Source organism: Agelaius tricolor, unplaced genomic scaffold (assembly GCF_023055355.1).
Source record: "Agelaius tricolor isolate 1412-34295 unplaced genomic scaffold, bAgeTri1.0.p SCAF_15, whole genome shotgun sequence".
Lineage (NCBI taxonomy): Eukaryota > Metazoa > Chordata > Aves > Passeriformes > Icteridae > Agelaius > Agelaius tricolor.
This window is the reverse complement of record NW_027269275.1, coordinates 14,881,545-14,907,916: the sequence shown is the minus strand read 5'-3', so window position 1 is coordinate 14,907,916 and position 26,372 is coordinate 14,881,545. Positions and strand designations below refer to the sequence as shown.

The following is a 26,372-nucleotide window of genomic DNA, read 5'->3' as shown; positions in this document are numbered from 1 at the left end:
TGCCTCCTCTCTGCCCTAGCCCAGGGGATGGGGTTCCTTTCCCGGCAGGAAGCCCTGTCCTGCTGCCGGAGGTGGGTCCTGCCACACCCGCGTCAGCTCAGGTGAGGGGGCCGGGCCTGCCCGGGGCTGGGGTGGCGGCGCAAGGCCTCGGTGCGGCGGCCGGGCCCTTCGTGAGGGGAGGCGGCGGCGGCGGCGGCAACAACCCGGAACTGCCGGCGGTGCGGAGCCGCCGCGGGAGCCATGCCGCCGCCCAAGGACGTGGTGAAGATCGCCATCCAGATGGTGGGAGCCGTCCCGCAACTCATCGAGCTCCAGCAGGTACTGCCCGTGACCCCCGCACCCCTCCCCGCGCCCCCGGCCCCGGCTCACGGCCGGCCTCCCTCTCGCAGACCAAGCCGCTCGCCTCAGTGCTCAAGGACGTCTGTGATGCGTGAGTACCGCACTCGCTGCCCGCGAGTGGTGACAGCCGCCCGTGGTCGGGCTGCGGTGACCCGGTGGCTGCCGGCACCAGCCGAACGGGGCTGTGACCGGCTGCCCCTGGCCGCAGGTGGAGCCTGCCCAACCCCGAGCGCTACGCCCTGCAGTACGCGGACGGGCGGCAGACCTACATCACTGAGTCGGTGAGACACCCCCCGGCCCCCGGCCCCGCCGCCGCAGCGCCCACCGGCTCACCGGCTCCTTCTCTCCTTACAGAACCGCAGGGACATTAAGAACGGGAGCATTTTACGGCTGACCACCTCCCCGGTACATCCCTCTGCCCCCCTGTCTCCTCTGCTGTGTGCTCTGGTGCTCCGTGCCCCTGTAGTGGAGTGCTCTGAGCCCTCTGCCTCTGACTGCCTCTGTGGCTTGAGCTCATGATGGCTCTTCTCTGTGCCTCACACCCAGCAGAAATAACACAGGCAGGAGACATGTCTCAGCCTTCATTTTCCCTTGGCAAAGCTTGGGGGAGTTTGAAGAGAAATTAAATCATCTTGAAATGCTTTGGATGTGGGGGCCAACTCATCAAGTGTTGTTGGTGTCATGCCAGTTTGACCTCCATCCTCAGCTTCACCTGGTCTTTGCTCTGGTGGCTCTGTGTCTTGGTCCAGCTCCTTACAGGGGCTGCTCTAGCCTGAGGCTCCTTTCAAAACTTGCACTTCAGCTCTTACAGCCACCTTCAAGTTTCTCGCTGTCTTTCAATGAGCCCCTTTGGGTTGATTCTTTCCTTCCTGGTAGGACCAAGAAGCAGAACAGTTGTATATCGGGATCCAGAGCAAGAATGTGGATGTGAAGACTGACTCACTGAAGAAGCTTGCAAGCCTCTCCCACGATGTTACCTTTGCTCAAGAGTTCATCAGCAGGAATGGCTTGAAGCAAATCTTCTCTATTGTAGAAGAAGGGAACGAGTTAGTATCAGGACAGGACTTGCAGTCCTTGACTTTTCCTCTCCCTTGCTAATGCTGCATGAGCTCCAAGCTGGGTGTTGGAGTGGACTTTTTGTGTTCCTGACTTGTTGATGCCTGTACTGTGGCTGTGTCCCTGCATGCTGGCTGCCAGGGGAAGGTCCCCACGGATATGCAGTCCTTACTCCTTGTGAACGTGCCCAGACTTGAACCTTCCATCCCTTCCCTGGCTGGGTTATCTGTAGCCTCATGGGGTTTGCTACCAGGAAACGTCCTGTGATCAACTTGGCCTCCAGTGCTGCTCCTCATTCCTGCCACCCTGAATGATCCCTCTGCCCTGAGGTTTTAGCTTTAAGAGTTCTGCAGGGAGCTTGAGAAAACCCTGGTTGCCAAATACCACTGCCTGTGTCACTCTTTCAGGATGTGATGGTGCAGCTGCTCTGAGCTCCTGTCACACAGAGAATGTGGAACTAGGCAATGCAGCACATGTTCCTTGGAAGTAGAGGGAGGGATATAGGGTGGTTCAGCTTTCCTGAGGGCTTGTCTGCAGTGATCTTTGTACCATGGTGATGCAGCTTCTAACTACTGAACTTACCCTGCCTTGACTTCCTGGGCAAGTCAACTTCCTGGGATGACTAAGTGAAGTCTGTTTTCTTACCCAACAGTCTCTTTCCTTTCTCCTGCTCACTGCTCTCCTCCCTAGCTGTTTCTAACATGCCCACCAATGTTCAACTGCAGAGACACTACCATAGGATGGAGCAGGGTATCTGGTGCCATCCTCACTGTATTTGTTCATTTGTCCCTCCAGTACAGGGGAGATGCTGGCTCATACCCTCAAAGCCTTCACAGAGCTGATGGAGCATGATTTTGTTTCCTGGGAAAATCTTAGTACAGTTTTCATCAAGAAGGTAAGAGTTTTCCACAATGTCCACAGTTTGTGCCTGTGGCATCCCTTGTTATCCTTGTGCTCCAGGCTCAGCCTGCCATTGACAGATGGTTTTGTGTCTCACAGATAGTGAGTTATGTCAACATGAATGCAGTGGATGCATCTATCCAGCAGCTCTCCTTGTCTATCTTGGAGAATATGGTGCCTACCAGTCGCCTCCTCTTTGAGGTGGTCAAAAAAGAAGTGACACTGGACCGCCTTCTCACCCACCTGCAGGTGTAAGTGGAGAGGCCAGAGCACCATTCACCCCCCTCCTCAGAGCTGGTGACTCTCACATCCTCCTGCTCTTCCTCCCACAGGACAAATGCCCAGCTGCAGCTGAAGGCGATGGCTCTGCTCATTGCGCTGCTGCTGAGCGCCACCGACACCGAGCGGCAGGTGAGGGCCCCCATGGCAGGGTGGTGGCATTGCAGAGTCAGGCACCACAGTGCCCCTGTCAGCAGGGTGCTCTGCTGAGAGCCCTCAGCTGTCAGGACTTTTTGTCTCAAATGACAGAAGTATCACAGTTGGTGGTGGCACAGTGATTGTAATGACCCAGCCCCTGGCACATCTGAGCTCTCAGGGTGGGGCCCCCTGTGATGGGACCTTGGGCAGTTGGGTCCTCTGCTGTGGGGTTTGTGCTCTTTGGGATGGCAGGGCTGCAAGAAGTGCCCAGAGATGTTTAAAGTCTATGTCCTCACTCTGCCTCCTCCTTTTTTGGGGTGAAGTGCTAGTGTGCTGAGCTGGGGAATGTCACACAGCCTTTTTTTTTCCCTAGGAAATGATGGACTACCTGAGGGAGAAAAACATCAGGCAGTTTATCCACAAGGTGAGGAGCTGGGGTTGTGCAAGGGTCTGCTCTGTGCTTCATTCTCTGTCCTTTCTCCCCAGGCCCTGTCCCCTGAGCTCCAGTCTTTGGTGACCGTGCTTGGCTGGGTTGCTTGTCTGTCCCATACCCCTTCCTTGAGAATGCCTATGGGTGCTGCTCTGCTGGCACCCACGTGCCCAGGCTTGCACCCCCATCTGTCTGCAGTTCAGTGCACACAGATTTTGTCCAACCCCAAGGGGAGTTTCCCACTTCCCAACACCCCTTTGAGCAGCAGGACCTGCTGGGATTTGGCTGTTGGGTCCTGTGCTTGGACTGGAAGCAGCAGCATGGGGGAACCTTCTGTCTCACGATCTCCTGTAGAACATTATCCACAGCCCTGAGCCACTGGGGGATGAGATGGCCCATTATCTGTACGTGCTGCAGTCTGTCAGCCTCAACTTGTGCGAGCATCGCATGAAAATGTCCATGGATCCCTACTCACAGGTCTGGGAGTACTCTCCTTGCAAATCTGCACCTGGTCTCTTCCACCTGTGGAAGTAGCTCACGTTTGGGTGAACCCAACACATTTGGGTTTGCCGTGGGAGAACCTGCTGCTGTGGGGCTCACTGGCATCCCCCTCTCTCCTCTGTCCCTCCAGGATCAGCGGGATCTGCTCCAGTCCCTGCGCCAGGCTGCTTTTGAGTTGGAGAGTGAGGCACCTGCTGGCACCTTCAGCACCGAGCGCCGGCGATCCCTGTGCGCCAAGGAATTCCGCAAGCTGGGCTTCTTGGTGTGTTCCCCCTGCATCCCCCTGAGCCCCATGCTGGCTCCACCACATGCTCTTGGTGGCACCTTCTGATGGCTTCCTTGAGCCAGGTGTCCCTGTTGGTGCTGAGGGACCACCATGCAGTACCTCCCTTCTGCTCCCTCAGCACTCCTGAACAGCGAGTGCTGTGGAGTGCTGGTACTCAAAGGCAAACACCATGGCTGTGTTGGGAAGACACTGCTGCTTGAAAAACAAAGCAGCAGCTGCTAAATTGCATCCTTTGTGTCGTCCTAGAACAACAGCAACCCAGCAGAGGATCTCCGCCGCGCCCCACCAGGACTCCTTGCTCTGGACAACATGGTGTATTTCTCCAGGAACACCCCTAATGCCTACAGCAGGGTAGGTGCTGTGCTCTCCCCGGGAACTCTCTGATGGAGAAGTGCTGGTGGATCTCCACCTTCTTTTCCTTTCTTTGTGATTGATCTGTCCTTGGCCACACCCAGGCAAGTGTCCCTGCTCTGTTTCAGATGGAGATGAGTCCTTCCTGTGGGTGGGAGAAGCCATTTGAGGCCAGTGCCTCTGAAGGGTCCCCATAATTTTAAGGGTTTGCTCACAGCTTGGTTTCCAGGCCTTGAGCAAACTGGGGCAGTTTGGACAAAGCCAGCAGGGCATGAGCCATGCTCCAACCTGCAGTGCCTGTGACGAGCTCCTACACTGCCACAAGGGAAGGAGGAGGCTGGGGCTGGATTTTGGGAAGAGTGGGTCACTTGTGTTAGAGATGGCTTCACCTATTGGGGGGACAGCTTAACTAGGAATGCAGGAGGAGTGTGGCAAGTCTGACACCCACTGTTAGGGCAGCCCTCCAAATCCATGTAACATGAGGTTATGGCCCTCTTCTCCAGTTTATCCTCGAGAACAGCAGCCGGGAAGACAAACACGAGTGTCCCTTTGCTCGGAGCAGCATCCAGCTCACTCTGATCCTCTGCGAGATCCTGCACATTGGAGAGCCGTGTACGTGTGCCCAAGCTTGTCCTTCTCCCTGCCCTGCTGCTTGGGGAACAAACTGCCAGGGCAGGGGACTGCATCCATGTGGCCACCAGGCTCTGGCATGGCTGACAGCATGGGGAGGGGATGTAGGGCTGGGAAATACCCAGGTTTCCCTGGACACTGAAATCCCCTGGAAAAACTGAGGAGTCTGGCTTCATCTGTCCTTCTCACCACAGGCTCGGAGACGGCTCAGGCCTTTTACCCTATGTTCTTCGGGCAGGATCATTTCTTTGAAGAGCTGTTCTGCATCTGCATCCAACTGGTGAACAAGACCTGGAAGGAGATGAGAGCAACTCAGGAGGACTTTGACAAAGTATGGAGGGATGCTTCTTCCCTGGATGGGAGTACAAATTCAGGGATTTGGGGAGTGTTGCCAAACTGGAGTTGACGTCCTGGGCCTGGCAGGTGATGCAGGTGGTGCGGGAGCAGATCACCAGGACCCTGTCCCTCAAGCCCACGTCCCTGGAGCTGTTCAAGACCAGAGTGAACACACTGAACTACAGCGAGATCTTGAAGCTGCGGCAGACGGAGCGGCTGCACCAGGAGGAGACGCTGGCTGTGCCTGTGCTGTGAGTGGGCTGTGGGCAGGGAGGGGAGCTGTGATGGGGGCCTGGGGCAGGGACAGTCAGGCTGGGAGGTCAGTGAGTGCCTGTTGAAATGGCTGTGCTCCTCTTGTGCTGGCTCTCACTGCAGGGAGCTGCGGGAGAAGCTGAAGCCGGAGCTGCTGGAGCTGATCCGACAGCAGCGCCTGCTGCACCTCTGTGAGGGAACCCTCTTCCGCAAGATCAGCAGCCGCCGCAGGCAGGGTGGGTGCACAACCCTGCTCTAGGGTGGGGGGCCTGGCAGGGGGACAGAAGCTTATTCCCATGTCCCCTGCCACTGGGGAAGTCCCAGTTAATCTGTGGGAGCAGAATGCCCAACTCCCTGGACAGCTGGTATTGGCTGTCCCATGGGCTGGGAGGAATGGGGAGTGCTGATAAGGGGGCAGCTCCATGCCCCTTGGGAAGGGCATCTCTGCAAGGGGAGGCTGAGAATTTCTCATGGCTCTTCTCTGCAGACAAGCTGTGGTACTGCCGCCTGTCCCCCAACCACAAGGTGCTGCACTATGGGGACGTGGAGGAGGGGGTGCAGTCTCCCCCCATCGAGAGCCTGACAGAGAAAAGTAGGTGATGGAGAGAAGGAGAGGGTGGGAAGGAGGGAGGGGAGCCCTCTGATAACCTCTAGGTTAAGACTGCCTTAAGGTGGGAATTGCCCCTTTGCTTGGCTGCTGCATGGCTGTCCCTGTGTCTGCTGGTATTGTGGGACTGGGAGCTGTGGGAGTTCAGGCTGGGCCAGACTGGCTTCCCAAAGGGTGCTGTAGAGTGGCTTGAGCCCCCCACCCCAAGATGTGGATGGCTGTGAGTCCCCACATTTGGGTTGTACTGGGCTCTGCACATGGGGGACCTGAAAGAGGAGAGGGACGGGAAGAGGGAGAAGGAATTCATAGCTCTTCCACTTGCTGCAGTTCCTGTGGCAGACATGAAGATGCTGCTGGTGGGGAAGGAGTGTCCACACACAAAGGAGAAGAGCTCTGGGAAGCAGAACAAGGTCAGCATTTCACACCGTATCCTGTCCAGCTGGGAGTGGGTTTTGGGAGTGGGTGGATGGTGGCACGTGTGGTTTCATGGACAGAGACCTCTTGGGTGTCTTGGAGTGCAGAGGAGGAGGCTGGGTGCAGCTCCTGCTCTGAACCCCACCAGGGCTGGGAGGAGTCCAGCTGAGAAGCCAGCTAGCCCCTGTGCTGTCCCTGCAGGATGTCCTGGAGCTGGCCTTCTCTATTGTGCACGATGTGGAGGAATACTGCCTCAACTTCATTGCCCCCACCCGGTACGAGGTGAGCTCCAGGGGCCTGCTGGGGTGGCACACAGTGCCCAAGATGTGGTGCCAGAGCACAGCAGTCAGGGAGTGAGCTCTGTGTGTCCCTGGGGGGTGGAAGCCACAGCAGGGGAGAGATGGGCTCTCTGGCTGCCCAGGGCTGGTGTCAGAGATGCCCATGCTCTGCTTCCCCAGTTCTGCCTCTGGACGGATGGGCTGAATGTGCTTCTGGGCAAGGAGATGACAAGTGAGAGAACACAGACAGACCTCGATGTCCTGCTGTCCATGGAGCTCAAGCTGCGGCTCCTGGACCTGGAGAACATCAGCATTCCTGACAATCCCCCTCCCATCCCAAAGCCTCCCAGCAACTTAAACTTCTGCTATGACTTTAGCCATGCAGAGCAGTGAGTTCCTCCCTGTGCCCTGTCCCCACCCTCTATGCCCCTCAAAATCAAGTCCCTCCCTCCAGGCTCTGTCCCTCATCTCTGGCCCAAAGGGACAGGCCAGGTGCTGCTGGGGGCTTGGGTGTCCCACCCTTCCCTGCCTGTGTCCTGCCTCCTGCAAGAGCATGGGAATGAGCCACCAAGCATTAGCCTCCTGTTCAGGGGGGGGTGACCTGGCTGCTCTGCCCTCCTGCCATGGGGAGGTGAGATGAAATACAGACAGTCAAACCCCTCTGTGGTGGCACTGATTCCCCCACACTGCAGCCAGGCTTTGGGCAGAGGGGCAAGGATGTGGACTGGTATAAAGGTACAGGCAGCCCTGGTTTTAGCTGGAGGGGGAGTAACACTACAAAGGTACCAATCTGCACTGCCTCACTTTTGCTATCAGTGTAGGAGATCCTTTCTGGACAACAAAGTGGTTAGAAAAAGGATGGAACACACCTTTCCATTAAGTTTGTCAAGCAGATGGCATCTCCAGGGCATGATGCCCTGCCAGGTCCCTCCTGCACTGAAAGGTGTTTTTGCTGAGCCCTCTGCACTTTCCTGGAATGGGGGTGATTAGGGTACAAGCCTGTTTTTCCCACCACCATTCAGTTGAGCCTGGTGTGAGGAGCAGACCCTGGTGTGCCCATCGTGCCAATTCCAGTGCCTTCCCCACCTGGGGCAGATACTTGCACACTTCAGCCATGCTGCTGCACTACTGCACCACAAGCTACCTCCTCCCCGGCCCCACAGCCCCACCCCAGTGCCCTGCACCTCCTCGTGCCTGCAGCTCCTCCCAAGGGTGTTGTGCTAACACAACCACAGGTCGGTGGGGATCCAGCCGTGCCTCTGTCTCCTGTGTATTGGGACAATAAACACTTGTGGAGAACTCGGAGCCGTGTCCTTTCCAAAGGTTTGGTGAAGGGCTCAGGCTGACTGAGGGTCAAAAGGAGCCAGAGTGGGTAAGGCTGGGATGGCAAAACTGTGGGAGCTGTGCACGAAGAAGCCTAAAAGATCTTGGCTGGCAAGATCTTGTTCCTGGTGTTGAAGTGCAGGCTCAGAGTCAAGCTCCCTACAGCTAAGGCTATTTCCAGCCCAGGATGGCCGGGAGCACTGTGGATGGTCCCAGTGCCATGCTGGACAATCTTTCTGTTCCTTTGCGTTGTTACTCGCACAGTGAAGTTCTTCCCAGTTCGCTTGTCCAGAAAGGGTGTGGAGTCTGCTTCACCGGAGATATTCAAAAACCACTTCTGGGAAGACCCTGCTTGAGCAGGGAGGTTGGACCAACTGACCCTTTCCAGCCTCGCTATTCCGCGATTCCGTGGGAGGACCGCGGGGCAGGGCCGTCCCCTCCCGACCCGAGGCGCGCCCAGCCCGCCCGTCCCGGGGCTCTGTCCCGCCCGTCCCGGGGCTCTGTCCCGCCCGCCCGGAGCTCTGTCCCGCCCGTCCCCGGCTCTGTCCCGCCCGCCCCGGAGCTCTGTCCCGCCCCGGAGCTCTGTCCCGCCCGTCCCCGGCTCTGTCCCGCCCGCCCGGAGCTCTGTCCCGCCCGCCCAGGGCTCTGTCCCGCCCCGGGGCTCTGTCCCGCCCGTCCCGGAGCTCTGTCCCGCCCGCCCGGGGCTCTGTCCCGCCCGTCCCGGATCTCTGTCCCGCCCGCCCGGGGCTCTGTCCCGCCCGCCCGGGGCTCTGTCCCGCCCCGGGGCTCTGTCCCGCCCGCCCGGGGCTCTGTCCCGCCCCGGGGCTCTGTCTAGCCCGTCCCCGGCTCTGTCCCGCCCGCCCCGGAGCTCTGTCCCGCCCCGGAGCTCTGTCCCGCCCGCCCCGGAGCTCTGTCCCGCCCGCCCGGGGCTCTGTCCCGCCGCTTCCGTCGCGTCACGTCCGCGGGAAGCGGAGCGCGGAGCCGGCGCGGCCATGGCGGTGAGTGCGGGGCCGGGGTTGCGGGGCCCGGGACTCCGGGGAGACGCTGACCGCCTCTCTTGGCTCCGCAGCCCAAGGGGAAGGCGGGCACCAAGGGCAAGAAGCAGATCTTCGAGGAGAACCGGGAGACGCTGCGCTTCTACCTCCGCATCATCCTGGGAGCCTCCGTGAGTGCGGCCGGGCGGGCCGGCGGGCGCGGGGCCGGGTTGGGAGCGGGCAGACGAGGAAAGCTGTGCCGTGTTCTCTCCGCAGGCCGTGTACGCCGTAGTGAACCTGGTCATCTTCTACTCCGCCGCCTCCGCCTGGACGTGGGTAAGCGCCGGCACCGTGTTCTGCCCCGGCGGGGGCACTCGGGCTGGGGTTCGTTCCTGAGCCCCGGGGTCGCGGCCGTCGCAGCTGACAGCGCTTCCCTGTTGCAGGTCGCGTTCGTCTTCAGCTTGGTGGTCTACGGCACCAGCTACCGGTCCATGAACTCCATGGCAAAGCCGTCTTTCACAGACGATGGCAGCCTTGCCGACGGGGGAATTGACCTGAATATGGAGCAGGGGATGGCAGAGTGAGTGTCCACACCCGCACGAGTCCAGGTGAGCAGGACCTGCTGCCTGAGCGTGCACACAGAGCCAGGAGAGGCTCCCGATGATGAGGCTGGGCCTCAGCTCCCTCCTCAGCTTGCCCACCGGCATGGGCATGAGGGGAGCTGGAAGTTTGGAGCCATTTTTTCTCAGAGTGTACCTTAACTGTCCTTATTACCTGAACACCTGGCTTGGTGGGCTCCAGTCAGGAGCCACGACATGGGTGTGTCAGCCTGGCACGGTCACTGTCTACAGGGCTGAGCTGTAGAGGTAAGAGATCACAAAGAGTTCAGCAGGAGTAGTTTACAATCATCTTTCAGTTAACAAACACTGCTGCAGCACACAGTGATAGGTATTTTCTTTTTAAACCAGCACAGCAGGTAGTGCTTGATAGAGCAGAAGGGTTTTGCTGCCAGTTACGCCATCCTGGTTGCAAACTGGACATGTCTTGAAATGCTCTGCACACTAAAAATTCCTGCCTCTGTCTCAGCCAGCTCCTGTCACCTCCTCAGCCATTTCTGTCCCCCATTCTTGTGCATTCTTCATGTGCCTCTGCAGACAGCACTGAGCCTCTGCCAGTCCAGTGTCCTTGGTGCCACTCTAACTGTCTTTTCCTTGGGGAAGGAATGCCACAGTATTACAGGAAACACAGCAGTAATTCCTGCAAAGTGCTGCTAAATAAAATAAGGAGACATTGCTGGTACAGCAGAAATGCTTTCTAGATTTACATGTTTTCCAGCAGTGAGCCTCAAACTAGTTACAGAAAACTGCCAGGTGGTTGTGGACACATCAGGCTTTGCTCTTTGTCTTCCCTGCCCTCAGCCTCTGCCCAGGTCCAGCCTCTGCTGGGGATCTTCAGCATGTGCTCAGCGAGGTGCTGGGGTCCTTGGCTCCTTCCTCACATGTCTTTGGGCTACAGTTCCAGGTTTATCTCTGTCCTTTCCTTGCTGCCAGGCTTTTGAAGAAGCACACTGGGGCCTTGTTTGCAGCTGAGCCCTCTGTGTTGCATCAGGTGTTCTCGGGCTGTCAGGGTCATATATTGATGTATACAGTTTTATTAACGTAAGTTTTGATTTTTGCCTGGGGATGTTATCAGCACGCAGTGGAGTACAGAACCTGCTGTCTCTGCACAGGATGAGCTCTCATCTTGTGTCTGGGTTGGTGGAATGGTACTTTTCTGCCTGCAGCAGGGGTGACTGAGATGTCTGGTGTAAGAGACTCAGGGGAGGACAAGGCCAGGAGGAGAGGGGGTGTGACCTATGAGCTGGTCACTGGCTGCTCTAGCCAAGTGTTTTGCTCCTATTTACACTGGTTTGGCTCTCTGGAGTAGAATTGCAAAATATTTTGAATACCTTTTTAGTGAAACAATGTGGGACAGTCAAAGAGGGAAAATACAGAATTTTGATGTTTGGGGTGTGCTCCTGATTGTGGTAGGGGCCTCTTGGAGTTGTGCAAGGCACTGAGGCAGAGTGCCTGATAACTGTCCCGTGTGTGTGTGTGATGGTGCTGTCAGGGATGTGACTGACAGGAGGCAGCACAGGGATCCCAGCACCTGCTGTGAAAAGGTGACAGGCACAGCCATAGCACTGCTGCAGTCCTGGATGCAGATGTACTTCCCTAGCTGCTGAGGCACAGAGCTTTTTCTGCATGAGCATTTGGGGTGGGGTTTATCACACATTAAAATGAATTAATGCTTATCTGAGTCATGGGCTATGCAAAACACAGGGGAGGCAGAACTCTAAAAACAAAACCTTCAGAGCTGAAGTTCCCATCCTTACCCTGTACCTCTGAATTACCTCTCTGGGGATCAGAGGCTAGCAGGTATTTCAGAAAGCAGTGGATATTTCCAGCCTCTTAGCTAAGCCTGTGGCAGCTGATTAATGCTGCTCCTTTGGAGCTGCTTCTGGAACACTGTGGATTTCATGCTGAAATGGATGCTTTGTGTTGCTCTGGGGTTGGGGAAAGCCAATATTCATGATCTCTGGGAGAATTCGGCTTGGTGGGAGCTCTGCCTTCACCCCTCTGTGGCCTCTGGTAATGCCAGAGGTCATTGAACCCTCAGTGTCTTGTGCTAGAGCTGTTGGTGGTGGATTCTGCAGTGTCTTGAGTCAATGTTGTTTATGCCACCATAGCCTTTGTTTTCATGTCTCCATTCTTGGATGTGACTCAAGGGTTTTTTATCCAGCAGATGATGATTTAACCAGAGTGAGAGTTGGCCTCGTTTCTAAACCTTCATGGCACTCCCCGAGGCTTGTGTTGAAAAACCAATACCTGTTTACATCTCCTGGGTGTCAGATCCCCCGAGGGTGGTGGTTGAAGTGTGGGCAGCTGATTCCTCTCGTTGGCTGCTCTCAGCTCTGCCTCAGGCTGGCATGGAAGGGCTGGAGTCAGATAAGCAGGAGGGGAGGAGGAGCCGTCTGTTGCTGTAGCTCAGCTTGTGGTGTGCTTGTCCTTTAGTGACCCCAAGTGTCTGTCAGCCTGTGAAATGGCATGGGGAAGATTCATGGCTCCCTTCAGCACAGCCAGTCGTGAGGAGTTACACTTTATGTCATTATAGGTGTCAAATCAGCAGGGCTGGCTGCTGCTGCGGCTGTGGGGGTGGGGGGTGGTTTTGTTGCTGATTTCCAACCCCCAGCAATTCCTCAGCTTTCTCAATGTTGTTTTTTCAGAGGGAGATCATCTCTTTAATTCATCAGAGTATTTTGCTGTTGTTGTTTGCTGCTTTGATTCTTCTAGATAACCGTGTGTGGCAAAGCAGGGACAGCCTGACTTGGGCAGGGTCGCTCCCCTGAGGCAGAGCAGACTGTGCTGGCAGAGGAGCTGCCGTGTTTGGCAGGGGTTGGAATGAAAGATTAACACTTTGCTTTTGTTTCCTCAGGCACCTTAAGGATGTGATCCTGCTGACAGCTATAGTCCAAGTGCTGAGCTGCTTCTCGCTCTACGTCTGGTACTTCTGGCTCTTGGTAAGCCCCAGCCCTGCTGTTTTCCATCTTGCTCTGCATTGTTGCTTTCTTTCCCTGTCTTCAGGATGGAGGACATTATTTATCCATTTCATTTCAGTGTCATGTTTCAGGCCTGAACTATTTCCTGATATGGTTTTTAATCTCCTTGTCACATCTTGTTTAAAATTTAGGCTGAACAAGGCAAAGAAGTCCTGATCCCTCTGGGCCAACCACGCAAAAACTAGGCTGGCCTTTGTCTTTCCCTCTGGTCCCATAAATGGGCAACAAGCAACATGAGGCCGATCAAAGCTGTCTTGGTGCACAGAGTCTTTCTGTGTCTGTAACAAACAGTGTTTCATCATGTTTGGCTCTTTGAGCCATTCAGCATGCACCAAGGCTGGGATCTGCTGCACACTGTGCCTTTGGGTAGATAAAATGAAAAGCTACAGGCTTTCATTCCCCTTAACACACCAAACCTTTTCTGCTCCTTAAACATTTGTCATGTGTCTCCAGCTAAAACTGTGTGAGCAGAAGGAGAAAAAAAATCTCCATTTAGTTTAAAAGCCCCACATTTGCTTTGAGGATATCCCACAGAGGTACAGAAGGCAATTGTGGGAGCATGGAAAGTTATCTCAGTTCCTTGATCTTATTTCAGTCCTCACCCAAAATTCCTCTCTAGCTGGCCTGGCAGAGGGCAGCCTAGACTCGGCTGTCCCTTGGAGACCATCTGGATTGCTTTTTTCATAAATTCAAAGAAATGCGGGTGTGTTTTCTGAAGGAAGGAGAGGCGGAATGTCTGGACAGTTGGATCCCTCTGGGTAATTCAGACCTGATGCTGGGATTTCCACGCATGAAGTCTGAGCTCTGTATACATTCCTCAACCATGGAATGAAACCAGGCCGTTTATTTTGGGCACCTGCCACTGCCTTTGATTTCCGTGCACCCGGAGATGCCTCTGATCCAGCTGCTTTGTGTCCCTCAGAAGGACCAGCCCTCCTGTCCCCAAGGAGGGACAGGAGTTTGTGGCTGAGTTTGTGCCACGTGTGTTTTGCAGGCTCCGGGGCGGGCTCTCTACCTCCTGTGGGTGAACATCCTGGGGCCCTGGTTCACAGCCGAGGCCTCGCCCGCTGCTCAGGAGCCCAACGAGAAGAAGCAGCGGCGGCAGGAGCGCCGGCAGATGAAGCGCTTCTAGCCCTGCCTGGGCACAGATCAACACCCTCTCCCATCTCCATGCTGTTATTTCATCAGGGATGCGACCAAAACCAATCCAGAACCACCGCAGTAGCTCTGTTGCCCTTTGTCACTGCTGCCATTCCGACAGAAAGGCCGCAAGAGACTTCCCCTGGTTGGGTCTTGGCGTGGGCTGAGGCCTTGCTCCTCGGGCTGACAAGGGGGTGATGCTGGGATGTGTGTAAATATCTTTTTAAAGCAGCGCTGTATTGCATTCAGCGTTGGGGAGTGCAATGCTGGAGGAAATAGTACATTAAAGAGCAGAGTCTTAACTGACCGTGCTGGCAGTGGGTTTGTGCAGGGGAGCTGTGAAAAGTGCCAGCATGTTCTTGGAAAGCTGGGCTAGAGGGGAGCAGAATCCCCAGTGTTCTCCTTTCCCAAGCTTTGTGCTGCCCTGCCTGCTACAGCTTCTGCACCCTGTGAAGAATCTGCAGCTGCCCTGCAGGATCAGGAGTGAGGGGCAGCTGGGGATGCTGAGAACAGGGCTTGCAGCCAAACTTGGAGCTTTTGGGATTGAGCCTGAGCTCTCTGGGGCCACAGACTGGCCTGTGCTACCTTTGCAGGAGCTCAGTGGGATGTAAGACAAGAAGCTGTGGGGTTTGTTTGGTTTGGGTTTTGTTTTGTTTTCTCTTAAGAGGGTACTCCCAGGGGTGCCATGACTGCTCCAGAGCTCATGTGTTAAAGACCAGGAACAGGGCAGTTTTTACTTTTGCCTGATTTGATGTACTTATGTCCTTGTCCAGTATGTTGTTTGTCACAGTCCATGACCCCTTCCAGCCCCTGACACACCAGTTCAGACTATGCAGCTTTGCCTGTGCCAGCAAGAGGCACAGTGGGTGTTCACAGTGGTGCCAGCCTGGGTTTCAATGCTATCCACAACCTTTTGCCCACACGTCTTTTCCATTACATCACCTTTATTACACGCTTTTTTCCTAACATCAAACCCAGTCCCCACCCTGAGTCCTCAAAGCCAGGCAGGGTGGCCATAGTTGGGGTGCAGAGCTGGGCAGAGATTGGTAATGGGGGATTCAAGTCCTTCCTGCTGCTGGTGGAGGACATGAGGGATGGGGTGGGGAGTGGAAAAGGCATCCATGGGGCGATCTGTGGGTGCAGTGCAGCCCTTATTCCCTGCCAGGCACAGCCCAGAGCCCCCAGCCCTGTCTCTGGCCCCAAGTAGGTGCCCCCACAGTGCTGGGAGCACTCCTGGTACCCTACAGCAATCCCCCCATTGCAACTCCCCCAGCACAGCCTTCTGCACTCGCGGACCAGCACATCGCCCCAACTCTGCCCTCACTCTCCCTGAACCCTCTTGTCTGGCTCCCCAAAGCCACGTGGAGCAGCACAGGCATCCCCAAAATACACAGGGAGGATGCAGGGGACACATCAACACAACCACACGGGCCCTTGGCCGCGCTACCCTACACAGCGCTACATGCACAGCGCCCGCCTCGGGCTCTGCCCTCCGCTCCAGCCCCAGTAAAACCCAGTAAACAGCACCAGTTACACCCCTGGGGTGCTGCTTCAGGGGGTGCCCCTCAGTCAGGCAGCAGCTGCTCCAGCTCTTCCTCGTTCAGGCCATTGGTGGTGACAATGTGATCCAGCTGCTTCATGTACCGCTCCAGGTCCTGCATGAAGTGGGGGATGCGAGCCTTCTCCAGGACCCCGAACTCCTTCAGCCGATTCACATCTTCATAGGACACCTGGAAGGAAGGAGATGGGGGTCAGTCCCCTCCACCCCAAACCCTGGCAGGTGCCATGGGGGGCATCTGGTGCCCTTGCAGCCACCCTGGGTCAGTCAGAACATCCCTGCTGCTCGTGGGGAGGCAGTAGGAGAGCTGCTGGGGGTGTGGGATTTGCAAGGATTTGCGGGTTTGGTAATTTTCGGTCACTGCAAGGACAGGTGACAGCAGGACTGCTGTGGCCAAGGGCCAGAAAGGCTTAACCTGCTGGGTTAAGCCTCTTCCCGAAAGTCTCCCACAGAGGATTATGGATTGTCCTGTCCTTCCTTACATCCTACCCAGCACAGCCTTTCCCTGGTACACAGAGATCCATGAGCTCCGGGAAAGACAAAGAGCTGAAGGGCTGCCAAGCAAGGGCTGGTTTTTGGGAAGCCACGAGATTCAGGGAGCCTGTGTGAACTTTGGGGTGGGATGGGATTGTGGGATCAGCCACGCCCTGCCCACCCTCACCCTGGCTCTTACCTTTCCAAGGGCAGCCAGCAGTGGGAAGTCGATGGTCTGCCGATGGCGCAGGATGCGGAGAATCCCGTCCAGGTACACCTGGTCCTTACTGAAACAGCCTGGAGCAGCAGAAAAGGCCTGGGAGAGGGCTCCTGGCTTCCACCACCCTCCCCTTGCCTGAACGTTTGCTGACCACAATAACCAGAATGTGGGCACTGCCCACGAGTGTGCCAGGGCTCAGGACTGCCAGGTCCCAAGGGGTGAGCACTGCGGGGGCAGCCGGGTGCAGCCAGAGCCACAGACCCCACTGGGATGCTTCCCAAGTAATCACCAAGTAATTTTTTCAAAGGATAAACCACTGCAAGAATCCAAATGTAACCAAATGTAACCAAATGTTTCTTCTCCTTCGCCTGCTGCTTCCCCAAGAGCTTGTGCCACTCCCATGGAGAGGGATACAGGGACTGGGGGCTATGGCTGTGTTGGGAGGAAAGGGTTAAAAACAAAACTCTAATCTGGAGGATTGTAAATTGCTCAAGTGACCTTGCACCTGGGTGTAACTCTTGATAAGCTTGTGAACAGAAGGCTGGTGACCCTTTGATCTTGTGTTCCTCTGCCCAGGTGTTGGGTGTTGCTCTGGGGATCCCCCAGTCAGCGAGGTAATGCAAATAAATTTACTTTTTGTGTTCTAGCCATGAGTTTGTGCCTGTTCTGGCTGCCTGTGCCAACTCACACTCTACAGGACTGGTGATGCTTAACCTACACAGCAGCAGAACATACCACACTCTGTTTTTTCTTAAAACAACAAAAAAGAAATATATATGATAAGTCAATAGAATTCTTCCCAAAGCTCAGTTGACCCCCCCAGTGGTACCTGGCTGTGAGGTGTCCGTCTGGCCCCGCTTTGCCCGCACACAGTACTCCCACCGGACCCCAGCATCCTGCACGTACTGCTCCAGGTCCTGGAAGAGGGCAGAGAAGGAGAGGTGGCTGGCCCTCTCGATGGTGTAGTAGAGCAGGGCAGCCCGCCACAGGAAGGGCTGCTTGCGGAACAGGACGCTGTGCAGGCTGGCCAGGCCCTCCTCCGTGGGGTTGGCGGGCTTCAGGCTGTACTGCTTGCGGCCCTCGGAGCTGTGCCACGGCTGCCGCGTGTTGTTCACCCCCCGGATGTAGTGGGTGCCTGGGGAGAGGGGACAGGAGTGAATGCCCAGAGCGTCCCCCAGCTCTGCCCCCGCCCACAGCAGCCCAGCTGACCGATCTCGTGGCGCAGCATCCCCTCCAGCCAGTGCTGCCGGGCTCCAGCCAGGTTGATGGCCAGCGTGGGCCGGCTGTCCTCCACCATCATCACTGCCTGCGACAGGAGGTCATCGGTCAGCTGCACCACCACCTGCAGGAGGAGGAGGAGGACATGGCCATGAGCAGGGCTTGGCTCTCAGCACAGGCTGAGATGGTGGCAGATGGTCAGAAATATCCATTGACACCATGGATGGTGCTGTTTGGCACTGCTGCACCATCACTGGGCTGTGCTGCAGCTCCCCAAAGGAATGACAGACAGCAAGAGCCACTGGGGGTGGGGGGATAATGAGAGGAGAGAGATGATCTCATGCAGGGATGAAGTAGCTCCTTTAATCTCTTTACAGCCAACAAAGCTGAGCAGGCACTGTGGGGGGAGAAGGCAGCTCCTGGGCAGCCTCTTGCAGTGCCCCTCTGGCTCCAGCACCACCTCCCCAGCTTGTTCCCATGGGCTCCCCAGCCCTTTGTGGCCACAGAGGATGGACATTCTCTGGAGAGCTGCCTGGTCCCCCTTCTGCATCCCCACTGGCAATGGGATGGGGCAGTAACTTTGGCCATCAAAACAACCCCACTCTGAACACCCAACAGCTTTGTAATGGCTCTGCACTCCCCAAGAAACATCTCCTGAGGGATCCAAGGTTTTGGCTCCATTTTCAAGGACTTCTCCACAGATTCTCTCATTTGAGGCTTCAAGACATGAGCAGTGAGGATGGCTCCAAGCCAGTCCACCCTCACAGGAGGAACCGAATGTGCTGGCCACAATTCACAGCAGGGATGGGCATTGCATGTGTAGGGCTATTCAGTATTTTTATACAGAGAAAATGGTATTTTGAGAAACTTTGCTGTCACAGGTGCTGGAGCCAAGAGAGCTGCTCACCAGAAGTTAACTTGCCAGCCAGCAGCACTTTCTGACCACTCGACTTCAGATCTGCAGCAACTCAAAGCTGCAGCATCACCAGGAATGGTCGCTTGGAGCTCTTGTATCTGAGGTTTGGCAGTGGCAAACCTCAGGATAGCAATCAAAATCCCCTACATTCCTATTAACTCTATAAACCACCTGTTATTTCACAACTGACACTTTTCAGGATGAAAGCATGTGCCTGTGTTACAACATGACAATTCTTCTCTTATTAAAAAAAAAGAGAGGAGACTGAATTGGTTTGCTTGAAGTCAGATTTATTATTATTATGAAAGCCAAAAGTGCAGCCTAACAGAGTCCACCACTGGGCAAACAAACAGCATCAAATACTTACAGTGCAATTGCTTACCTGGGTTAAAATATATCAGTGTGAAAAGGAATCCCTCCAGTGCTGAGCCTTGTCAGTTCACCTCTGACTCCTCATGCAGAACCAGCCATCCAGGAGCAATGGAAAGGGACTCTGGACAGTGCCAGAAACCACAGCTTCTTATGCTGCCCACTGCAGTCCTTTTGCTACAAAACCTCATCCTGCTGAGCAGCACCACTTGCCTTATTTTGAGATCCTCCAGCTTGGCAGGTACAACAAGGGCTGCAACTCCAGCCAAAGAGCAGCAGGACCAGCTCTCCAGGTCTGTGACCTCTCTCATTCTGAGCAGCATCCCCAGTGCATCCTTGTGGTTCATGGTTTTGCTCAGCTTTTGTGATGCACTGATGGAGAAAGAGCTCATCCCAAGGAACCAAGGGAAGGCTTCTGGTGGTCCCCATGGCACTGGGGTATGGGTTCCTGTCTCTCCTGGCATTGCTCAGGACCTCTGACACTGAGCAAGCAGCTCAGAGGTAGAGGGAGGCCTTTGATGGGATCCCAAGAGACAGCAGCTAGCACTGTTTAGGCTGACAACACTCCACAACCCCAGGGATTGCCATGCAGCACTTACCAGTGGGGCCAGGTGTTTCTCTGCTGCAAGCTGTGAGCCCACTGAAATCCACATGGAAACCTCTGGCAGCATCATGTCTGTCCTAAGTCAGAAAAAAAGCAGAAGAGCTTCAGGATCTGCAGCTTGGACTCCAACAAAGCAGCTTTTGAGGGCACAAATTTAATTCCAGCACGAGCACTTACCCAGGAGCGGTGCTGGGAGCGGGATCCTGCCTTTGCTGATCGGTGCTGGGGACCAAGGGCAGCTGCAGGGGCTGCACCAGCCTGGCCACGCTGCCTGCCAGGGCTGCCCCTGGGCAGGGACACACCATGCTGTGCTCTGGGCTAACACTATCCCACAGGAGGTTCTTCTCTTTTGAGCAAGCCACCACGATTAGTACGGATCAGGGAAGCAAAGGGCACGGCAGAACAGACACAGATGGTGAAAGTCAGGAATCAGAGATACAGGTGCAGGGAGGGAGACACAACCTGAAACCACCCAGCTCCCTGACAGGGTGTGAGATTATCAGTGATGCAGAAGTCTCAACAAGTTTTGGTGTTGTACAGGGAGCAAGTTCTGCCAACGTGGCTGTATCGAGAGCAGGTGAAACCCTTCTCTCTTCTACCCCAGACACATCCAGCAAAATTTCCACTGGACAGAAAGGAACAAACCAATGCTTTCATTGTTTCCAAAGCACTTATCAAAGGCCCCAGATAAAACAGCCCCACCAATGTGCAAACAGTGATTGAACTCTGCGTTGCCTTGAATCACAGAATGTCCTGAGCTGGAAGGGACCCACAGGGTTCATTGAGTCCAGCACCTCTGAGCCCAGGGACAACTACACAGGGCTGGAAGGAAGCCAGTTGTACACCGATACGTAAGAAAATCAATGGCTTTTTGCCCAGCCAGGGCTCAATTAATGGAGAACAGAGTAGCTGTATTTGATCAATTAATAAACCCAAGAGATAGAGCTCAACTAACAAGGTGTAAGTGCAGGTCTGTAAGACTGGCAGCTGCTTGGCTGGGTATTGGGACTGGCTCTGGGCACTCAAAGGCAGATGAATTATAGGAAAACATCTGCAGAAATCTGTTCTGTCCCAAGCAAAGGCTTAGGAGGACCAAGGTGCCAAATTTACATCCCAGGAACATCCTCAGGAGGCATCAGGGCAAACCAAGGGTGTTTGAGAAGGAAATGAAATATCCTTGGGCAGGAAGGACCTCAGGGGAGTACTCATTCCTGCTTTCCCTGCATGGACTGCACTGGGTACCACTGGGTGAGGTGATACTTTGGAGAAATGCTCACCAATAACCCTCTTTGGAGACAGAGGTGAAAAATCAGAGATAGGAAATAGAATCTGGCCAAGAAGCAGTGGTGAGGAAGCCCCCACACCAGCCAGCACTGCACAGTCCCTGCCCTGCAGCCAAAAACCCCAGGGAGCCCTGCAAGCCAACCCACACAAAGCCAGGTCCAGAAATCCTTCTCAGACTTTGAACCCAGGACGGTGAAAGTGTTTTGCCCGCACCTTGCTGGCAGAAGGGATAAAAAAAGCTCCTTAATGGCAGCTGTGGCATGCTCCATGCTGGATGCTGCAGGGAGTGCAGAGAAACCAGGTTAGGAGATGTTGAACTTCTCCCCTGGCTCCATCCCATGTGGCTACTGTTGTATCTTAACCACGTATTTCCCAGCCTTAAAACCCAAGCCGGGGGTTTCAAAGCACCATAACCTGCATGTCCTGCAGGACAGCAGGAAATCTCCTCCCCTGGCTTTGCTTTTGGACATGTGGGTTAAGGCAGCTGTCAGAGAAGTCTGTCCTCCCACTGCCAACAGCAAGAAATGACTTCCCAACAGTAATTGATGCCTCATGCACGCAGCAAAAGGCTCCTGGCATGGCCATGCAGACAAGCAGCACCTGCTCCCTCTCTCTCAAGCACAGAAGGGAGATACACATGGAAAACATCACAGGAAGTTTGTGGGGAACCAGCACCCAAGTCCTAAAGCTGGAGTATGGTGAAGCTGGAGGTGAAAGGACACCACTGCTCGGAGCAGAAAAGCTTCCTCTTTGTAACCAAAACATTTCTTAATCAGAGTCCTTTTTATCAGAAAATAAATATTTTGCTGTGTTTTACAAGTGATAAAGCAGGGATGTGGATTACCTCTCCCACACAGCCCTCCTTCTGCATGTACTTTCGGATCACAGACCAGATCTGGCACTTGCTCAGCAGCCGCCCGCCCGTGGCCACCTCAAAGCTCTCGTAGGTCCCGTACTTCTCCAGCACAGCACGGATGATCCTGATGGCCTGTGGCACACAGAAAGTACAGACATAAGCACAAACACCTCCCTGCTTACAAATACAGCCTAAAATCCCACATGCAACAAACCCAGTGAAGGCGACCCCGATTAACCCCTCTAAAATACCACGTGGTTTTGCACAACCTAAAAAACCAAGAAGACTGAGCTGGCTGGAGGTGGCTACCAGGACAGACAGACACTTCACACAATCAGCATCACCCACAGCATATTCCTTCTGCTTTCTGTCACCCTTGCAGGCATCTCTTGCAGAAATGGGGCAAAGCAGAAGAGAAACTGCATTGTTGCAGCGTGGTTAAATCCATGATTATTTTCAATCTTTTCTGCTTTTAGTTCTCCTTGCAAACTCCAGTGCTTTGACAAAGATCTCCAGCTTCTGAGCTTGCTTTTTACTCCCAGAGTTTCTTACTCCAGGGCTGAATTCCAACGCAGCAGTGAGGCTGTGCATCACCCTCTGCAGTGATGCTGCCTCAAACAGCATCTCAGCACACCAGCCTGCTGTACACCCAGCAGCTTTCTAATAAAAGCATCACGTGCTCCATTATTCACATTAACATTGATGGAGCATCTATAAAATATGAACATTTATTAGCCCATTTCCTCCCCAAAAAAGTGTGCTTCCATTGCAGACATTTTCAAGCAATTACTTTCTCCAGCCATTGGAATATATATTAATATATTAATATTAGATATTATATTAATATTATATTAGTACATATTCCAAATCAGATGACTTTTAACCAGTTCTGGAGTTTTTCCAGCAGTTTTATTGCCTCTGCAAACTTGGCTGGGCTGCTGCCAAGCTTCCCAGCCCTGGACCACTTGTTGTCCCTCCCTAGTCCCTAAGGTTACCCAGGATCAGAAGATGTGTGCTCACCACCAGTACTGGTGCTCAAATCATCCAACACCCCATAAGAAAAGAGGAAATTGCTCCAGTTCTGCCAGGGGAGGTTTAGGTTGGATATCAGAAAAATTTCTTCATGGAAAGGGTTGTCAAGCATTGAAACAGGCTGCCCAGGGCAGAGGTGGAGTCACCATTCCTGGAGGCATTTAGAAGATGTAGATGAGGCACTTGGGGACGTGGTTTAGTGGTGGGATTGGCAGTGCTTAAGTAACAGCTGGACTTGATCTTAAGGGTCTTATCCCACCTAAACAATTCTATGATCCTAAGAGGGGCTTTAGGTCTGCATCTGGTGAGCAACCTCCTCTACCCCTGCAGAAGGTCCTGATTTTCCTTCCCTGGGCAGTTTTCACAGCTGGTTTTTATTCTCAAGTCATTTACTGAGTCTTTCCAGGAGAAGCTGTGCACAGTTTTTCTGCTGTCAGTTTTGTTTTCTGGGGTGCTGGGGTGGGGGGTTTTGGGGTTTTTTGCTTTGTTTGCTGAACAATCAGACTCATTTTTACAGCACTGCAAGGTACCTTTAGCTGACCACTGGAGAAAAACAACCTTTCATCCTCCCACCCCTGTCAGCCACTTGCTCTCTCTCCTCCCAGGGGACCCAAATCACTGAGCCAAGAGAAACCCAGCACAGCTGGTGCCCAGGAGTAAGACAACCAGAGAGCTCCTTCCTGACCTTCAGAGCACATCCTGGTGAGCAAAATTCCTGAGATTCCAATGTCCTGAGCATCCCCAGGTCATGCACCCAACATACGCAGTGGGACAACAAATCCTCCAGCTCTGTGCTGGTGCCACTCAAATTCACATGGCAAACCAGGGATGTGATCTCCAGGGTGATGAGCCTCCACAGGGCTGGAAGAATCCTCCTGGCTTATTTAAGTTTTCTATTAAGAAAATATAATAACCCCCCAAGCACATGCAGAGCAGCTGGAAGCAGGGAGCTGGTGTTGGTTTGTCTGCTCATGTCCAAGGATGCTGACTTAGCAAAATGTCTTATTTGTTTAATCTCCATGATTAATGAAGGTCTTTGAAAATAAAAGCAGTTTATAGCTAAGAGTTAGCTGCCAATGAAAAATGCTTCCCAAAATAAAAGAGACTGGAAGGAGGTTACTGCAGGGCAAGAGCAGAGGAACAGTGCCATGAATGCTGTCCCATCCCAGCCTCACAGAAAACCTGGAGAAACATTGGCAGAAACACTCAACACTTAGTATCTCCTGCAAAAGCTTCCAGAATCCACAGTGGTTACAAACCTTCATTCCATTCATTCAAAGCACCGCCCAGAGAAAAATAATCTCAATTATTCATCTTTTACTCTGCAGCAAGCCAACTGCACCAAAGGAAAAAGCACAGGGAGAAAGAGCTCTGAGCAACTCATTTTAGTGCAAGTCTCAGGGAATAAAATACAGGAGGGAAATGCCAAAAGCTGAGAGGTCTTTGCAGGCGTCAGAGTGTCTCCCCTGCAAGAGCCTCACTGGCACCAGTTCATGTGGGGCAGAGGTATGGCACACACTGGGAATGACAAACTGCTCAGAAAGCTGTGTGCAGAAAGGGCCTGAATCATCTGGATAATAATCCAGGTAGAGGCATGGGCAGTGATGCAGGAAAAGGAAACATTCAAAAAACAATAAGTAAATCAGTGAGGAAGTTGTTATTTGAATAAGTAACTCCTGACTGAGAGGTGCAAAGAAATACCTCCAGTGTGCCAGCCTGAATTTGGGATAAGAGGGGGTTTTTATCTGCTCACTGGTTCATGTGGCAGAAAGGATGCTCTTCCTAGAGGCAGGATGCTCACTCCCAGGTGCAAACTGGTTTTGGGACACAGCCAGGCTCCAGCTCCAGGCACAGGCTGAAGGGACAGAGCAGCTCTACCCCTGCAGCCACAAAAGGCTTGTTTGAGGGCACAGCACCCTGGAAGCACACTCCTACCTCTTTTCTCCTGATGAATGACCAGGAGCTGTTTTCTCACTGCCATCCCCATGGCAGAGAGCAACTCAGAAATGTTTCAGTAGTGTATAAGCCATGGAAACAGTTAAACAAAATAATACAGACTCCTTAAGTGGAGTCTTCACCAATTAATATCATTACTGACCATGTTTGCTGATGCCTTAAGGATGCTGCTGCACTGGACAACCCTTAGGTCTTCCAGAAAACAAGCCAGACTTAACCACCAGGTAATTCAGGCTAAGGAGCACTTCCCATGCTATCACCCATGTGCTCCAGCTCCTCTGCTGTTAGTTCTACAGCAACAAGTGCAGAAGCATGCCAGCAAGGTGTCCCTGATGGAGCACAGCTCCCAGCATAAGCAGGAGCCAGTTTGAGCATAGAAACACAGACTGGTTTGGGTGGAAAGGGACATTTGGGATCATTTAGTTCCAATCCTCCTCCATGGGCAGGGGCACCTTCCACTAGACCAGGTTGCTCCAAGCCCCATCCAACCTGGCATCACCCAGCAGCAGCATGACCCCTGTCACCATGGAGCAGGTACCACTCCTGCAGGTAGGTGAGGCCACTAAAACCTGAGGTTTAAGAAATCACAGGGTGAGTGTAATGAAGGCAGGATATCAAAGGTGCTAAGGGGAGAGGGATTGGGCACCAGCTGGGAGGGAAAGAAGGCCAGGTTTCACATGGACCAGGGGGAATGGTGTTAAGTTGACTGAGGGTGGTTTTAGGCTGGACATTAGTAATAAATTCTTCCCTGTGAAGGTGCTGAGGCCCTGGCACAGGCTGCCCAGAGAAGCTGTGGCTGCCCCATCCCTGGAAATGTTCAAGGCCATGTTGGATGGGACTTGCAGCAACCGATCTGGTGGAAGATGTCACTGTCCATGGCAGCAGGGTGTGTGGGGTAATTAGACGGTCTTTAAAACCCCTTCCAACCCAAACCATTCCAGAATTCCACGACTATGGACCATCCCCTGGCCAGCCCCACCAGGGTCCATCCCACACCGGTCCCTCCTTTCTCCTCCTCCTCTTCCCAGGCCGAGCATCCTTCCCCGGCCCCGCCTCACCTGAGCCACGAAGCGGTCGGAGGCGGCCCCGTACTTGTCCAGGACGGCGGCGGGCACCGGCTCCGCGTACTCGAACTGCGGGTCGTAGGCGAAGCTGGCGCGGAAGAAGCGCTCCCGCTCCGCCTCCACGTTCCGCGGCCGCAGCGCCACGAGCAGGCAGGGGCTGCGCCGCCCGCCGCCCTCCTCGCCGCGGCCCCGCGCGATGTGCGGCAGCGAGGCGGCGGCCCGCAGCCCCCCGCGCCCCGCCGCGCCCTCGCTCCGCCGCGCCCCGGCCCCGGTTTCCGAGAGCCGGCGGCTTCCCCGCGGGCAGCGCGGCGCGGGGGGCGGCGGCGGGGACGGGCAGGGGCAGAGCGGCGCGCCATGGCCCGGCCCGCCGGCCGCCCCCGAGCCCATGGCGGCCCCCGAGCCCATCGGCGCCGAGCCCGCGGCCTCCAGCGCGGCGGCACCGGGCCGGCACCGGGGCTGCGCCGGCTCCGCCCCCAGCACGCGCCGCCGCCCGCCAATCGGCGCCGCGCCCGGCGCGCCACAGCCAATGGGAGAGCAGCGCAGAGGGAGAGCCCCGCCCCTAGCGCAGCGCTCCGCGCCGCGGGATCGGGGCGGGCGCGGCGGCACCGCCAGCCCCGGGAGCGGCCCCAGCCCCAGCCCGGCCCCAGCCCCGGCGGTATCACCAGGCCCGGAGGCACAGCCCGTCCCGGTTGCTTGTCCTGGCTGCATTGCTGCCTCGGTTGCGTGGTCAACCCCAGCTGTGTCACCACATTTGTATTGCAACCCCGGCTGCATCCCCAGTCTCCAGCTGCATCCCCACCCTGTTTGCATCTCCAGCCTTGGCTGCATTGCCACCCCAAGCTGTGTCACCAACCCCAGCTGCATCGCCGGTCCCAGTTGCATTTCCAAGGCCAGTTACATTTCCATCCCAGTTGCTCTGCCAGCACCAGTTGCATCATGCTCCAGTAGCACCACCAACCCTGTTTATGTCACCAACCCCAACCACATTG

General features: G+C 54.9%; 3 protein-coding genes across 3 annotated transcripts; 2 read left to right on the top strand and 1 right to left on the bottom strand.

The window, feature by feature from the left end:
• Positions 1-115: 115 nt before the first annotated feature.
• ELMO3 (engulfment and cell motility 3) lies at positions 116-8,102 on the top strand. Its single transcript, XM_071440633.1, has 20 exons — positions 116-318; positions 390-430; positions 548-620; positions 694-744; positions 1,216-1,385; positions 2,191-2,290; positions 2,395-2,546; positions 2,628-2,706; positions 3,086-3,136; positions 3,497-3,619; positions 3,774-3,905; positions 4,176-4,280; positions 4,784-4,892; positions 5,105-5,241; positions 5,334-5,497; positions 5,622-5,734; positions 5,986-6,090; positions 6,433-6,515; positions 6,721-6,801; positions 6,978-8,102. Exons 1-20 carry the CDS (start codon positions 241-243, stop codon positions 7,188-7,190), a joined length of 2,160 nt encoding a protein of 719 aa, XP_071296734.1. The 5' UTR covers positions 116-240; the 3' UTR covers positions 7,191-8,102.
• A 933-nt stretch (positions 8,103-9,035) lies between these two features.
• Positions 9,036-14,134, top strand: TMEM208 (transmembrane protein 208). Its single transcript, XM_071440630.1, has 6 exons — positions 9,036-9,118; positions 9,190-9,285; positions 9,371-9,430; positions 9,538-9,674; positions 12,569-12,653; positions 13,687-14,134. The coding sequence occupies exons 1-6, from the start codon at positions 9,113-9,115 to the stop codon at positions 13,822-13,824; spliced, it is 522 nt and encodes a 173-aa protein (XP_071296731.1). The 5' UTR covers positions 9,036-9,112; the 3' UTR covers positions 13,825-14,134.
• A 622-nt stretch (positions 14,135-14,756) lies between these two features.
• On the bottom strand, positions 14,757-25,842 carry MATCAP1 (microtubule associated tyrosine carboxypeptidase 1). Its single transcript, XM_071440629.1, has 6 exons — positions 25,378-25,842; positions 21,320-21,463; positions 17,294-17,426; positions 16,914-17,219; positions 16,064-16,161; positions 14,757-15,562 (listed from the first exon to the last, which is right to left on the bottom strand). Exons 1-6 carry the CDS (start codon positions 25,786-25,788, stop codon positions 15,398-15,400), a joined length of 1,257 nt encoding a protein of 418 aa, XP_071296730.1. The 5' UTR covers positions 25,789-25,842; the 3' UTR covers positions 14,757-15,397.
• Between the last annotated feature and the right edge of the window lie 530 nt (positions 25,843-26,372).

Bases quoted from the DNA above. Each gene is read 5' to 3' on its own strand.
- MATCAP1 (XM_071440629.1), bottom strand. From the start codon at position 25,788: ATGGGCTCGGGGGCCGCCATGGGCTCGGGGGCGGCCGGCGGGCCGGGC. The intron at 17,427-21,319 runs GTAATCCACATC...CTCCTCCTGCAG, and splicing joins AGGAGGGCTGTGTGGGAGAG to GTGGTGGTGCAGCTGACCGA. The intron at 16,162-16,913 runs GTACCACTGGGG...CTGCTGCTCCAG, and splicing joins GACGGACACCTCACAGCCAG to GCTGTTTCAGTAAGGACCAG.
- TMEM208 (XM_071440630.1), top strand. The intron at 9,431-9,537 runs GTAAGCGCCGGC...TCCCTGTTGCAG, and splicing joins CCGCCTCCGCCTGGACGTGG to GTCGCGTTCGTCTTCAGCTT. The intron at 9,675-12,568 runs GTGAGTGTCCAC...TTGTTTCCTCAG, and splicing joins ATGGAGCAGGGGATGGCAGA to GCACCTTAAGGATGTGATCC.
- ELMO3 (XM_071440633.1), top strand. From the start codon at position 241: ATGCCGCCGCCCAAGGACGTGGTGAAGATCGCCATCCAGATGGTGGGA. The intron at 2,547-2,627 runs GTAAGTGGAGAG...TTCCTCCCACAG, and splicing joins CTTCTCACCCACCTGCAGGT to GACAAATGCCCAGCTGCAGC. The intron at 3,906-4,175 runs GTGTGTTCCCCC...GTGTCGTCCTAG, and splicing joins TCCGCAAGCTGGGCTTCTTG to AACAACAGCAACCCAGCAGA.